Source organism: Pan paniscus, chromosome 10, assembly GCF_029289425.2.
Source record: "Pan paniscus chromosome 10, NHGRI_mPanPan1-v2.0_pri, whole genome shotgun sequence".
NCBI classification, from domain to species: Eukaryota; Metazoa; Chordata; class Mammalia; order Primates; family Hominidae; genus Pan; species Pan paniscus.
In genome coordinates this window covers 113122866-113138469 of record NC_073259.2, presented here as the reverse complement: position 1 = coordinate 113138469, position 15604 = coordinate 113122866, and the positions used below count along the sequence as shown (strand labels likewise).

The window sequence follows — 15604 nt, the reverse complement described above, 5'->3', positions numbered from 1 at the left end:
CTCCCAAAGTGCTGGGATTATAAGTGTGAGCCACCATGCCCGGCCAAGGGTAGGTTTCTTACATGCATATATTGAGTAGTGGTGAAGTCTGGGCTTTTGGTGTACCTGATTCCCAAAGAGTGAACATCGTACCCAATAGCTATCTTTTTTAACCCTCACCCTCATCCAGTGTCTTCTATCCATGCTTATGTCTTCGTCATTGAATTGTTTCACAGGTTTATTTCAAAAACAAGCTGAAGTTGGCACTAATTGGCCAGAGCCTCTTTGGACAAGAAGTCTATAGCCACCTCCGCAAAGAGGGCCACCGAGTAGTAGGGGTGTTCACAGTTCCAGACAAGGATGGAAAAGCTGACCCTCTGGGTGAGTGCATCTTGGGATGACTGGGTCAAGAATTCTCAGGTCCTTACCAATGCTGGGACTTCCATCTCATGGTCCAAGGTAGCTGCCTCAGCCCCTACTATCACAGCGGCATTCCAGCAAGCAGGAAGGAAAAGAGTGGGAATCAGGGAAAAGCTTTTTATTAAGGGCATAATCCGTATTACTCCCACTTGTATCCCATTGGCCAGAACTTAGTCACAGGCCAAATCTATTTGCAAGAGTGACTGAGAAATACAGATTTCATTTGGGGTGGCTATGCGTTCAGCTAAACTAGGGAATCCATTGCTAAAGGATGAAGGGGGACAACTAGCAGTCTCTGCCGTATACGTGGACTTCAGAAGGATTGCAAGCATATGACTTTTAGACCTCCTTTCAGAATGAATCCTGGGAAATGAACTCTTCCTTGGTGCCTGGTCCCAGGGTCAGGACCCCCTTTCCATTTGTCATGGCCATTTGGGCTCATGGCATAACTCAGAAAAACTACCAACCTCACTTATAGAGTAACTATATGAGGAAGTGGGTACAGCATGTGGGTAACAGCATATGTTCTGGAATCAAGGAGTGAATTCTGATTCTGCCACTTACTAGCTGTATGACCTTGGGCAAGTTACTTAATCTTACTAAGCCTCAGTTCAGCGGTAGCTACCTCACGTGGCTGCTATGAGGATTAAATTAGATTAATGTACACAAAGTGCTCACACTATGCCTGGTTCATGATAAGGAAGCATTAATGACAGTAGTTGAGTATTCTTGTTAGAATAGTCAACGAGGACAGTCAAAGATAGCTCTGGGGCAGCCAAAAACTGAAACGGAAGCCCAACACCTGGATGTCTCAGCCTGTCTCAGCAGAGTACTTTTTTCTTTTTTGAGACAGAGTCTAACTCTGTTGCCCAGGCTGGAGTGCAGTGGCACAACCTCGGCTCACTGCAACCTCCACCTCCCGGGTTCAAGCAATTCTCCTGCTTCAGCCTCCCGAGTAGCTGGGATTACGGGCACCCACCATCATACTCGGCTAATTTTTGTATTTTTAGTAGAGACATGGTTTCACCATGTTGGCCAGGCTGGTCTTGAACTCCTGCTCTCAGGTGATCCGCCCACCTTGGCCTCCCAAAGTGCTGGGATTACAGGCATGAGCCACCACGCCCTGCCTGGAGTACATTTTTTTACAATGAAGACTTCTAAGTTTCCTCCACCCCATTTTTCTTTGCCATATGATCTTTCACAATTTTCTCTCATGATCACATTTTTTTAAACCACCATTTATCCACTTTCCTGTCATCTGACATGTGAGTTAAGTTTTTTGAACATCTTATGAACGCTCACATTTTGTGAACACTATTGTGCTGGTCTCTCATATTCTTCCAAACGGATTGATCAGGGGCTAATCGTGATGGCTGGGGTCCTTCAGGACTTCCTCAGGCTTCAGAATTTAGGTTTCATGGTGGAGGCATCATCTCATCCTAAGTCAATGAATTTTGTTGTTCAGATCTAGGAAGAAGGAAAGGGACACAAAAATGCAGATAGAAAGCTTTAGTTAAGACTTCTGGAAATTGCCTAAAATTAACATATATGCTATTATATATTAAATATATATACTATTATATTATACAAGTAATATATAATAATATATTATAAAATGTATATATCATATAGGATATTAATATATATCATAATTTCTATAATTTATTAATATATACCATTATATATTAATAATAGTATGTATATATATTTTATACACTTAAACAAATTTTTTTAGAGAAAGGGTCTCACTTCGTTGCCCAGGCTGGAGCGTAGTGGCACAATAACAGCTTACTGCAACCTGGAACACCTGGGCTCAAGTGATCCTCCTAAGTAGCTAGGATTATAGGTATGTGCCACCACATCCAGCTAATTTAAAAATAATTTTTGTTTTTTTGGTAGAGATGGAGGTCTCATTATGTTGTCCACGCTGGTCTCAAACTCCTGAGTTTAAGCAGTCCTCCTGCCTTGGTCTCTCAAAGTGCTGGGATTACAGGTGTGAGCCACTGTGCCTGACCGATTTTTTAAATATATACTACTCGGGAGGCTGAGGCTGGAGAATGGCGTGAACCCGGGAGGCGGGGCTTGCAGTGAGCTGAGATAGCACCACTGCAGTCCGGCCTGGGCGAAAGAGCGAGACTCCGTCTCAAAAAAAAAAAAAAAAAAATTATATACATATACTACTTATATATAAAACTGTATACTTAAATATATATATAAATACTTAAGATATAAGGCACACAGTAAAAATGACATTTCATTATGAAAAAAACAGGCTTGTGCTGTTTGCACTTTGGTGGGCCATTCCATTTTCATATGGCATTAGGATGGAGCCATTTGTTTGGGAGGGGACAGCGCTCTTCTCAGGAAGGAGACCCTGGTCTGCTTAGTGAGGCCAAGCCCTTAGCAGGAGCTGAGCATGTATTCTCCTTGGCCTCTCACCTTTGTTAATTTATTTGTTTGGTGAATTTGGGAGAAGGAAGTAGAAAAGCTCAGCTCAGCACTTATGCTCTTCATCTTTTGGGATCTGCCTGTTTGGCAGGGAGAATGTGTTCTGGTCTACGATGTGTTCAGTATAGGGAGGGAAGAGATTCATGGCTTTCTAGCTGTGCCAGAGGTGAGTATGTTAAATTGGTGGGTGAAGTATTGGCACATGCCTCCAAATCTAAAGCTATGTTCTTAAAATGTTGTATCAGTAATAAAGGTACCATTTTTGATCTAAAAAAGAAAAAGCTTTCATTAAAATCTTAAAATATCATCTAGCCAAAAACTTTTCAGTTCTAATTTATTATGCCTTAAGTATATAGATATGTATCACCTTAGTGTGATCCAATTACAACAGGTGAAATTCTAGTCACAATCTAATTTGTTCTTCACCATGTTTTATTTGTAAATATTTCATGAAACTGTAAAATTACAACATATGAATTCATAGTGATGTAAAATTATGGCTAACTTCTAAAAAAAAAAATCTTCTTTTTTATGCTCAGCTTTGGCTGCAGAGAAAGATGGGACCCCTGTGTTCAAGCTTCCTAAATGGAGGGTCAAGGGCAAGACCATCAAAGAAGTGGCAGAAGCCTACAGATCCGTGGGTGCAGAGCTAAATGTGCTCCCTTTCTGCACTCAGTTCATTCCCATGGATATAATTGATAGTCCAAAGCATGGCTCTATCATTTATCACCCATCCATCCTGCCCAGGCACAGAGGAGCCTCTGCTATCAATTGGTGAGATTTTTTCTTTTTACTTTTTTTTTTTGAGATGAGGTCTTGCTATGTTGCCCAGTCTGGGTTCAAACTCCTGGCCTCAAATGATCCTTCTGCCTCAGCCTCCCAAGTAGCTGAGATTTCAGGATTGTGCCAGAACATCCAGTGAGACTTTTTTAATTACAGAGAGGGTGAGTGTATTTCAATTGCCTATATTCTTTCTGTTTTTTACCTAGGTGATCAAGACAAGAAACTAGGCATGCTTGAACAGTTGTGAGGTCCTGATTGGTTACTACTGTTGCATGAACTCCCCTGAGATCTAGACATACAGCGTGAACCAGGACAGCATTTACCAAGAATAGCCTATGGAGTACTAGCTCCATTGACTGTTACTAGGTATTGAGCAAACAAAGGTTTTATGGTCAGTAAGTTTGGTTTATGCCGGAATTTTAATTGCAGGATTCATTTGAGCTATTAATACGGGCTTTAATGTCAGTATCATAATCCCCTAGAGGGAGTCTGAATACACAATGTTCCCAAACTTATTTGACCACAGAACTTTTTTTTTGCATAGAGCATCTCAAGTACATTTCAGGAAATGCTGAATTACTTGAAATAATCATCAAGTAATTACTTGAAATGATGAAATGATCATCTTCACTGTCCATCTTCCCCATTCAACTCTAAGCTTCTTAAGGAAAGGGACTTTGCACAACATTTGTATTGCTGTTTTCCAGTGTCAGAAACAGTGGCTGGTACATTGTAGGCACCTAATACCATAGGGACACAATACTGTGGGTTGAGGTGGGCCTTCCTACCCTTTCTGCCTTCTCTCCTTTACCTGCACATTTTCCTAATATTCCTCAGTGTCAAGTCATTGGAATAAGCTGGAAGCCTACACTTGGTTTAAATGTGATGAAAAATATTAATTGTATTTAAACTTTGATGACATGGATTGATTTCTTTTTGGCTCTTATAAATAACACACTATTATTTAGTAGACATATTTGCACTTAGACTTGTACTTTTTCTCAATTTACACTGTTTCCACATGCAGAATCATTGGATCAAAGCACATGAATATTTTCAAGGATCTTGATAGCAATGCCAGTCAATTTCTTAGTATTTCTGAAGAGTTAGTGATTGATGGATTGATTTAGGTCTTGATTTGTAGCTCAAAAGTAAAAAATATTTACATTATTACATGGCTGACCTACCATCATACTCCCTCTGTATTAGCTTGAATTAATAATCAGCTCTGTCCTTCACATTAGCTTCACATTCTGTCCTTCACAGAGTATCCTATTTTATCTTCTGTTCTTATTCCACCTAATACAGGGTCAAATACGATGTAGGAATTGGACCCAGGTGGGCAAATTACTTGATCTTGAAGTAGAAAACTGATCCCTGGGAGTCAATGAGTGGTAGTAACGATAGACTCTAATGCCTTTTTGAATTCACTGCAAGTCATTACTGTACATTAACAAGAAAGACAAGATATGAGGATGTATTATATAAAATAGCAGTACCATTAGGCACTGCTTTTTATGAGCCCTGACATCTCCCAGTTCTACTGTTAATTTCTCATGGTAGCTTCATTCATTGTCTACTTTTCCATTATAACTATCTTATACTTTAATATCACTAATTCATCACTTTATGATACAGTTAACCAACATTTTAAATTGAAATTCTTCTTTTCACAGGACTCTAATTATGGGAGATAAGAAAGCTGGGTTTTCTGTTTTCTGGGCTGATGATGGCTTGGATACAGGACCCATCCTTCTTCAGAGATCATGTGATGTTGAACCCAATGATACAGTGGATGCACTTTATAATCGGTTTCTTTTTCCTGAAGGAATCAAGGCCATGGTTAGTATATTTTGCCACCCAGAATTTAGTAAACCTTTAAAGTTTTGAAAATATTTTTTCTTTTATGAAGAAATTATCCATATGAATTTTCACCAAAAATATAAAGTTTAAAAACAAAATTAGATTTTTTTTTTAACTAATGGGATGGTATATTTAGGATGGAAATCTGAATTTTTCAATTTCTTAGTCTATGAAACTGACTTATTTTTCTGAGAGCAGTGATCCAATGGATGCAGTAGCATTTAAACTGCTCCATTCTTCTGCCAAATACTTGAATCTTCAACCCTGCCTATAATGATTAATTGTAAAGAAGTAGATTGAATCTTAAGAAATTTTGCTACGTAATTTGTTATGGAAATTTAAAAGTACTTTAAATTAGCCTCTGTAACAGGGTGAAATTTGGTGTTGCTGTATTTATCCAGAGGTATTCTGGGGTAAAAAAAAAAAATCCCAAAACATGTATACCATCAAATAAAAATATTGCAATATTAGCCTACACAAATAGTGAAAGCTCCAGCTGATAATTTTGATGTCATTTAATTTTTTTTCAGAGCTAGTATGAAAGAAGTAGCAAGATTATATACAGTAGTAGCCATTGATTTAGGAGAGAGGAAAGCAGTGCTTTGCTTGTATCATTCAATGATTAAGAGAGTAGGGCTTCGATGTCAGAAAGACCTAAGCTCAAGTTTCCATTCTACCTCTTCTTTGTTGCATGACCACAGGCAAGTCGCTTAGCCTCTGTAGCTTTGGTTTCTTCATCTATACAGCATGGATAATACCACCTGACTTGTAGGGTAGTTGTGGAAATTAAGTGACACTATTTGTGCAAAGCATCTGGCCCATGGTAGGTGCTCATAAAATGATCATTACAGTCAACATAGCATTTTGTGTGTTCAGTGATATTTGCTGAAGCCCAGATTCTAGACCTAGTTATAGCCTAGGTGGAGGTGGGTGGAATGAGCTGTAAACTTGGCTCTGTTCCCCTGTGGCTCCCTCCGTGTGCTCTTGGGTGGGTTGGTCAGCAGCTGTGAGTCCTTAGAGAGAAATCTGAGAACTTGAACTCACGTGGGCCTCGCAGTGAAAATGGGAGGCTCTCGACTCAAGGCAAACATAAATATGACAGAGAAGAAAATGCAGGACACCTCCCAAAGGCAATCAAGCTCATGGATAGATTTTAACTTTTTTTATTCCAGGTCTCCTAAACTAGAAAGCAAGTTGAATTCATTAAATACAATAAGGTATCATTTTTTAGAATCATCATGATGAGTAAAATAACTCACAAAGACTTATTTTATCATTATATTCCTATCATTTCCAGTGAATCACTAAGGGAGGTGGCAGTTTCTTTAAACAAGGGAGTCATTTTTGAGAGTGCAGACTTCGATTGGCAATAGATAGACCTGGATACAAATCCTGTTTCTGACACCTACAAGCTCTCTCTGTGATCTTCAGCCAATTGCTTAGCTCTTTTTCCTTTTCTTTTCTTTCTTTCTTTTTTTTTTTGAGACAGAGTCTTGCTCTGTCGCCCAGGCTGGAGTGCAGTGGTGTGATCTCGGCTCACTGCAAGCTCTGCCTCCCGGGTTCACGCCATTCTCCTGCCTCAGCCTCCTGAGTAGCTGGGACTACAGGCGCCTGCCACCACGCCCGGCTAATTTTTTGTATTTTTAGTAGAGACGGGGTTTCACCGTGGCCTCGATCTCCTGACTTCGTGATCCGCCTGCCTTGGCCTCCCAAAGTGCTGGGATTACAGGCGTGTGCCACCGCGGCCTTGCTTAGCTCTTTTTCTGTCAGTTTCCTCAGGTGTAAAACAGGAATAACAATATACACCTTGCAGGATTTGTGTTATGTTTTCAAGGGATATTTTACATAAAGTAGCTACCACACTGCTTGTCAGGATGGACCTGAAGAAATGGTAGTTATCATCATACTCTTGACTCTCTGAACAGGTTTATAGGTAGTAATTCCGTTATGCAGAAACTTTAGTCAAATAGACCATGCCATTGTTGATCATTGGGCTGTAACACAGGTGATGTCTTTGGCCTTAGGTAGAAGCTGTCCAACTCATAGCTGATGGAAAAGCTCCTCGTATACCCCAGCCAGAAGAAGGGGCAACATATGAAGGTATCCAGAAAAAGGAAAATGCTGAGGTATTTATATATCAACTCAATAACACGTCTCAGAGTTCATGGCCCTCTACCCTTCAGCAGTTCCCCACATACTATGTTCTTGCCAAAAGGTAAGCCAGCTTGCCCTAGCCCTACCTGTTAGAGTAGACAGGTAGCCAGACATACGCAGGAGAGGGGAGTCCCCTAAAGAAAATAAAGTCTGGGAAGACTCGTGTCTTGAAGACCACTCAAAATTTGCATATTAATAGTATCTCTAATGCTGGAGTGGGTGGGCACTTAGTCAAATGTGCATAGAAAGGAGAGGAGATACTATGCAAACGAACAAACAAACAAGCAAATAAAAAATGCCCAGAAACGCCTCTTCAGTCTGCCCAACAATCCTTCGCTCTGCAGTTAAAATGTCAAAATATCACTAGCTACATGCTAATGAAAAGGGCAAAGGGGATATTCCTTAAAAAATCTGGCATGCTAGGTGCGCTGGGCACGGTGGCTCATGCCTGTAATCCCAGCACTTTGGGAGGCTGAGGCAGGAGGATCACTTGAGACCAGGCATTCGAGACCAGCCTGGCCAACACAGTGAGACCCCTGTCTCAAAAAACAAAAAACAAAAACCTGGAGCCATAAGTTCAGCTTAGGGCAGAGAAGGAAATTCCAAAAAAACACACAGATGCAGTAGGTATAGATTTGGCCACTATACAACCTTCCTGCAGTGACAATAGTAAACAACACAGGCATCAGGTAATATTCATATCCGACACCAATCCACACATACACACCAACTAATAATATGGAGGGTCCCATAAACCTGAGACAAAATCTAGGTGCAGACAAAGCAGAGAGCTAAGACAGACACAAACAAACTAGACAAAAAAAAAAAAGAGGCAGAGACTTCACAGAGGTGGGAACTTCAAAAAAAAGTTCAACCTAATAAAAACCCAACATAAAACTCTCCAACAGCTACTGGCCTCCTCCCAACAGCCCGCTCTACTTCATCTTTACAAAGCATACTGTCCCTTTAAATAACCCTCTGCTTTTTATTTTCCTTTAATAAAGTCTCTTTTTTACTAAATCAGCCACCTGACAAAATACTTACTCCAAATAAAACTAAGAAGCAAAAATTCCTTTATTTCCCAATAACATACTCATTTCTGTCTCTGATGATGAGAAGCGTTTTTATTGCCTTTGAGGTTCACAGCCATGGGAGGCTCAGCCTGTGTTTTGTGCCTTCCTAGATTTCTTGGGACCAGTCTGCCGAAGTTTTACATAACTGGATTCGAGGTCATGATAAAGTCCCTGGAGCTTGGACAGAGATAAATGGACAGGTATGTTTTAGGGACCACTCCCCCCACCCCCCTCCCCGATTATTACCTTTGAAAGAGATATTACAGATAAATCTGGGCTTCCCATGGTTCTTCCTTGGTCATGAGGCAGGTCTGTGATTCACTCTCCCCTTTACTCAGCATGTATTAAGCATTTATTGTGCAGCAGACACTAAATCCAGCGCCTGATCTAAGGAGCCTGCAGTTTTATGGGGAGTGCAGAGAAGTGAATAAACATTCTCAGTGCAGTAAGATAAATGCTGTCATGGAGGCTGAGACTCAGGCATGTTAGGAAAGGCTTCCTAGAAAAGCTCACTGCTTTGCTCGAGAAGAGTTAACCGGGTTGAGAGCAAGACAAGCAGGTGAAGCCCCAGAGATAAGAGACTCCAGCACCTGGTCAAGGACTTGCAAAAGGAGTTCAGTGAAGCCAGGGTCTGGACTGTGAGGACAGGCATGGGGAGAGCTGAGGCGGGAGAGGCGGGCAGGGCCTGAAGGGTCTTCTATCCATGGGTAATTGACTCAGCCCAGGCTCTCAGGTTTCACCTCTGCGGGGAGGTTTCCTGATCTCACATGCCCAGACTGGCAGGGTCTGATGGCCCATCTCTGGGTTCCAGCAACACTCTGCCTACCTCTGGCATCGCACATCATATATTGTGAGGGTCTCTTTATTCCCCCCAACACTAGACTGTGAACTCCTTAGGGGCAAGGGCTTCCTGTGATTGTCTTGATAATCTCAGCAGTTAAGCAGGAGTCTGGGTACATACTAAGTGCCAATAAAAATCCATGGGCTCGATGGGCGACCAAGGGAGGGAGTTTAGTGTAATTGTTAAGAGTGCAGGATCTGAAGCCAGAATGCTTCTATGAAAATTTACTGTGTAACCTCGGGCAAGTTTCTTAACCATTGGGTGCCTTGGTTTCCTCATTGTAAAATGGGACTAATAATACTGCCTCCCTTAGGTTATGGGTAATTGTGAAGATTAAATGAGTTGGCCAGCCATGGTGGCTCACACCTGTAATCCCAGCACTTTGGGAGGCCGAGGTGGGAGGATTACCCGGGTCAGGAGTTCGAGATCAGCCTGGCCAACATGGCAAAACCCTGTCTCTACTAAAAATACAAAAAAATAAAAATAATTAAAAAAAAAGCTCGGTGTGGTGGCATGTGCCTGTAATCCCAGCTACTTGGGAGGCTAAGGCAGGAGAATCACTTGAACCCGGGAGGCAGAGGTTGCAGCGAGATTGCACCAGCCTGGGTGACAGAGCAAGACTCTGTCTCAAAAAAAAAAAAAAAAGAATTAATACATGTTAACTCATTTAAGTACTTAGCCCTGGGCCTAGAGTAAGTATTCAACAAACCATTATAGCATAATCATAATAGTGCTCCATAAATGATAGCTGATCATCCTAGAATTGCAATAATAATGCAGTCAGCGTCAGTGTCTCTTGGTTACTGTCTGGATCCAATCCTTTTTCCATGAACGGACTCACAAAGCACCCTGTGCTTCTCATCACTTACCACCCTGCACTGTAATAGTCTGGTGACCACTGTGCATTGCCCATCATTGACGCCCACCCCCAACACCTCCCCACCCACCCAAACCCTACCTTCAGGCTATAAAGGCTGAGAGCTTTTTATCTCTTTCACCTTTGTATCAATGCGAATATGTGATAAATGCATACTCATGTCACCTGGATGTGGGGCATTTTGGACTCTCCAGTGACATATTCACAGACTATTTCTTGCCTTGTGTCATTTCTTTCTTTCTTTTTTTTTTTTTTTTTTCTTTGAGACAGAGTCTGGCTCTGTCGCCCAGGCTGGAGTGCAATGGCACAATCTCGGCTCACTGCAAGCTTTGCCTCCTGGGTTCACGCCATTCTCCTGCCTCAGCCTCCCGAGTAGCTGGGACTACAGGCACCCGCCACTACGCCCAGCTAATTTTTTGTATTTTTAGTAGAGACGGGGTTTCACCGTGTTAGCCAAGATGGTCTCGATTTCCTGACCTCGTGATCTGCCTGCCTCTGCCTCCCAAAGTGCTGGGATTACAGGCGTGAGCCACTGCGCCCGGCCGCCTTGTGTCATTTCTATGGATGTTTGAGACAGTTTCTCCCATTGTGGTGTCTCGATTTTATTACAGATGATAATATGAACTTCAGCGTTTTTGCAGAGAATGATGCTTATACATACCGCTATGAACAGCTTTTCTCCTGATTTTACAATCTGTGTTTGATCTCTTTACTAGATGGTCACTTTCTATGGCTCGACATTACTGAATAGCTCTGTGCCTCCTGGAGAACCAATGGAAATTAAAGGTGCCAAGAAGCCTGGTCTCGTTACCAAAAATGGACTTGTTCTTTTTGGTAACGATGGAAAAGCAGTGAGTCTTCAATATGGCTGCCTATGAAATAACCTTTTGATTTTCTTCTATAACCCAAGCTATTAAAGGAATAGCTTTCACTCCATTGCTGGCTGGGGAGGAGCTGGCTCTGAGTGCCCTGATGGAGATGAGGTGTCTCAAGATGGGCCCCACAGATCTGCATAGGCTGCCTTGTGTAAAGTGGAAAGAGGCTGGAATTCAGTGGGGAGATAAGGATGTGAATCCCTGCTTCCCACTCGCTGGTCTTGGGCAGGATGATTCTTCCCTTTGAGTCTGTTTTGCCATCTTTATAACAGAGAGGAGAATCTCGTCTGTCTGCCTTCCCAGTGCCAGATTCTGGGAGGATCAAGTGAAATGGATGTGGCCCTCCTCAGATGCCCCTTGCCACTGATCCACCAGACAGGCACCACCTACACTGCCTATGCTCAGGAGGGTTGGCCCTGGGCCTCAGTGTGCCCTTGCGAAGCTTCCCAATGAAGCGTGCAAAGGGAATTTGTAGCTTACAGCTATTTTCCAGTTGCTGCAGGATAAATCGTTAAGACTGTAGGCTTAAGAGTCCCGCTAGTTCCAGGTTCTACTCCCAGCTCTGTTACTTACTGTCTGTGTGGCACTGAGCAAATTACTGAACCTCATTGAGCCTCCCTTTCTGCATCAGTAAAATGGGAATAATAATGGCATCCACCTCCACTGGCTTTTATGAAATTAGGTAAGATCCTTCAGCACATGCATGCATTCTTTTTTAGTATATGTGCTGCTGAAGCAAGCACTTATGCATGCATTCTTGAGCATGGTGCAGGGCAAGTGCTCAGAGGCAGCAGCTGCAGAGTTGCAGCAGCACTGGTGGTGTCTGTTATTTTCATAATAGATTCTAATTCAAATACCTACATCCAAGTGTCAAATTTTCCAGGACTTATTTTCCATTTTGAGATGTACCTATCCCTGGACCTCACTTTTCCCTTTCTGCTGCCATTATTCAAGTGCCATTTGAGCCCTTTTACACATAATGGTGAATGCTTTTAATCCATATTTTTGTATTTTTCCAAATAAACTTGCCCTTATATGCATATAATCTATAGGACTCCTCCCACCAGCCTCACTTTTGTATTGTCTCAATCCTCAATTTTTATGCTTGTTTTGTTGCTATTTTGTAGCTGATGGTGAGAAATCTGCAGTTTGAAGATGGAAAAATGATCCCTGCCTCTCAGTACTTTTCAACGGGTGAGACATCAGTGGTAGAACTGACAGCTGAAGAGGTGAAAGTGGCAGAGACCATCAAGGTGAACACATGATGACTTAAATCTTACTGTTACCTTGGAAAACTGAAGCATGTTCATAACTGGTACCATCAGTCCTCAAAGTAGTGGGATCAGAACTTTATTTCCTCTTTTTTTGTATTAGCTGCAAGAGGAAATCAACCTCCAAATTCATATGCTTAAACACAGTATATACAAACTGATTTTTCACATAACTCATCCAAGGCAGTTCCAGGTTGGCACGGGGGTTAGGGGTGAAGTCATTCAGGAACCCAGTTTCTGTTATTTTCAAGGTCTCCCTGGGGGGCGTCTCTATTCCAGACAGCCAGAAGGGCAAAGGAGCATGTAGAATGGTGTGGAGGAGGGTTACATGGGCTAGGACTGGGGTGGTGCAATGAACCACTCCTGTTCATTGGTTGCATCTAACTTGGAGAGGCGCTGAGAAATGTGATCCAGCTGTGTGTACAGCTGAGTGTACAAGATGAAGAGGGAATTGGTTTGGTGAAGAGCTAGCCCAGTCTCTGCCACATTGTTCTACGTGGCACTTCCCTCATAAGAGTTTCCTTTTTGTGTAGGTCATCTGGGCTGGAATTTTAAGCAATGTCCCCATTATTGAAGACTCAACAGACTTCTTTAAATCTGGAGCGAGCTCAATGGATGTTGCCAGGTAAAACCACGCCCTTATTGACTCACTAAGGATTCCCTCACTAGAGGTTTTGACTTTGGCTTTGACAGTGAAATCCACACATATCCTTTGTTCTGGATGTGATTACCTTATCATACCTATCTACGACTCATCTTTTTTTTTTTTTTTTTTTTTTCCTGAGATGGAGTTTCACTCCTGTTGCCCAGGCTGGAGTGCAATAGTGTGATCTCGGCTCACCGCAACCTCCGCCTCCCAGGTTCAAGTGATCCTCCTGCCTCGGCCTCCCGAGTAGCTGGGATTACAGGCATGCGCCACCACGCCCAGCTAATTTTGTATTTTTAGTAGAGATGGGGTTTCTCCATGTTGGTTAGGCTGGTCTCGAACTCCTGGCCTCAGCTGATCCGCTTGCCTCGGCCTCCCAAAGTGCTGGGATTACAGGTGTGAGCCACCACACCCGGCCAACACATCTTTATTCTTCATCTTTTTTTGCTGTTGTTTCCATGGTCAAGCAGATATATCCGTTTATTTCTCTTTGTTGCTAACCAGAAGTTGTTTTCATATCTTCCGTATACCTAAAAAAGCAACCCTTAGAATTGTTTGCATCTTTTAAAAATTTGTCCTTCCAGTTTCTTAGCTAATTTTCCTCCAATATGACATCAGAATTGAGAAGCTCTGGGTGAGAATGCTAACAGTGAATTTCCTAAGCAGCCTGATCCAGAATATTATCTGAATAATATCTGACACCTGATATTAATAATAATATTACCAGAATAATATCTGATACCTGATATTAATTATGCTTTCCCCCAAATCTTTTTTCTCCTACCCTCACCACCCCCCCCATAAATTACCTAGTAAGACAGATCTAGAATGAGGGTTATCAGGCTACTTGCAAGGACAAGTGTAATCACCCAATATCAGAATTTCTCCACAGAGGTTTAGAGCAAGTTGAAAGGGCTGGAGTCCCAGAAAGCCTCTATCGCAAGGAAACTGGACCAGGATCCTACTGGTGCAGCATCTTTCAGAGGTGTTTTTCTTCGAGTAACTGGGATAATGAGACAGCTGGAGCTCACCAGGGACTGTGCAGTCCCTTGATGGTGGGTACAGAGAATAGAAGCTAAGAGGATTTGATCCTAGGCCACATTGTGGCCATTCACTAATTAAACAAGGCAAAAATGTTCCTCCTCTTGACAAAATCCTTCATATTGACAAAGCAATCTTCCTGATGAATATTCTATCTACTCACTCATTTACTTAACAACACTGACTGAACACTTACTACATGTCAGGAACAGTTTTAGCACTGGGGATACAGTGTAAACTAGACAACGTCCCCTTTATTCATGGAGGTTTTATTCCAGAAATCAAAAACAATCATTTCAAGAGCACATAGTGTTTTCAAAAGTCAAGAGTTTCGGCTCCTCAAATTATAGATTTCTCAGCTGTGATTCATGAGTTCCCAGAAACTTCTAATTGGCTTAACTAAATATTTCAATACTACATTATGATGATTATTATTACAGATAGGGCCTCACTCTGTCGCCTAGGCTGGAGTGCAGTGGTGTGATCACAGCTCACTTGCACTAGCAGCCTTGCACTCCTGGGATAGCCATACTTTCATCTCATCCTCCCTACTAGTTGGGATTACAGGCATGAGCCATCACACCTGGTACATCACACACAGTACTGTATTATTATTATTATTATTATTATTATTATTATTTTGAGACAGAGTCTCGCTCTGTCACCAGGCTGGAGTGCAGTGGCGCAATCTTGGCTCACTGCAACCTCCGTCTCCCAGGTTCAAGCGATTCTCCTGCCTCAGCTTCCCAAGTAGCTGGGATTATAAGCAAATGCCACCACGCCCAGCTAATTTTTGTATTTTTAGGAGAGACGGGGTTTCACCATGTTGGCCAGGGTGGTCTCGATCTCCTGACCTCATGATCCACCCGCCTCGGCCTCCCAAAGTGTTGGGATTACAGGTGTGAGCCACTGCACCCGGCCAGTACTGTATTATTAATACTTTTTTTTTTTTTTTTTTTTTTTGCTAGCAAGATACTCCTGCAGGAACTACTCATTTTCTGTTTGAGTGTCTGGCTTACCATAATCATCTGATATTATTATCTTGATTACAAAGGTATCATCTCTTTTAGCGAATAAATGATTGAACCACAACCATGGTGGACTTTCTACACTGTACCTCGTACACCACTGCTATTCAAGAAATGTCAGATAACAGCTGTAATTTGACAAACTAACAGTGGAAATCAAAGGATTGGAAAGGACTTCAAAAGTTATACTGACCTACTGCATATGGTTCTAGCTAGTACCTATGTTAACTACGTAATACAAACAAATGTCCATCTTATACTTGTAATTTAGAGAAAATAGTCTACAATATGACATTCATCTCTCA

General features: G+C 42.0%; 1 protein-coding gene across 5 annotated transcripts in view; it reads left to right on the top strand.

Annotated features, from left to right (window-relative positions):
* The window catches only part of ALDH1L2 (aldehyde dehydrogenase 1 family member L2), a 69469-nt gene that overhangs the window by 15632 nt on the left and 38233 nt on the right, over positions 1–15604 (top strand). For 4 of the 5 annotated variants that reach the window (XM_034934376.3, XM_063593615.1, XM_063593614.1 and 1 more), the window contains exons 2-9: positions 216–360; positions 3387–3621; positions 5307–5472; positions 7518–7619; positions 8831–8920; positions 11155–11289; positions 12441–12566; positions 13118–13209. In XM_034934376.3, the coding sequence (XP_034790267.1) occupies positions 216–360; positions 3387–3621; positions 5307–5472; positions 7518–7619; positions 8831–8920; positions 11155–11289; positions 12441–12566; positions 13118–13209 (1091 nt within the window). Of the gene's footprint in view, positions 1–215; positions 361–3386; positions 3997–5306; positions 5473–7517; positions 7620–8830; positions 8921–11154; positions 11290–12440; positions 12567–13117; positions 13210–15604 lie in introns of those variants that run through there. The other variant, XM_063593617.1, reaches the window with a different exon arrangement.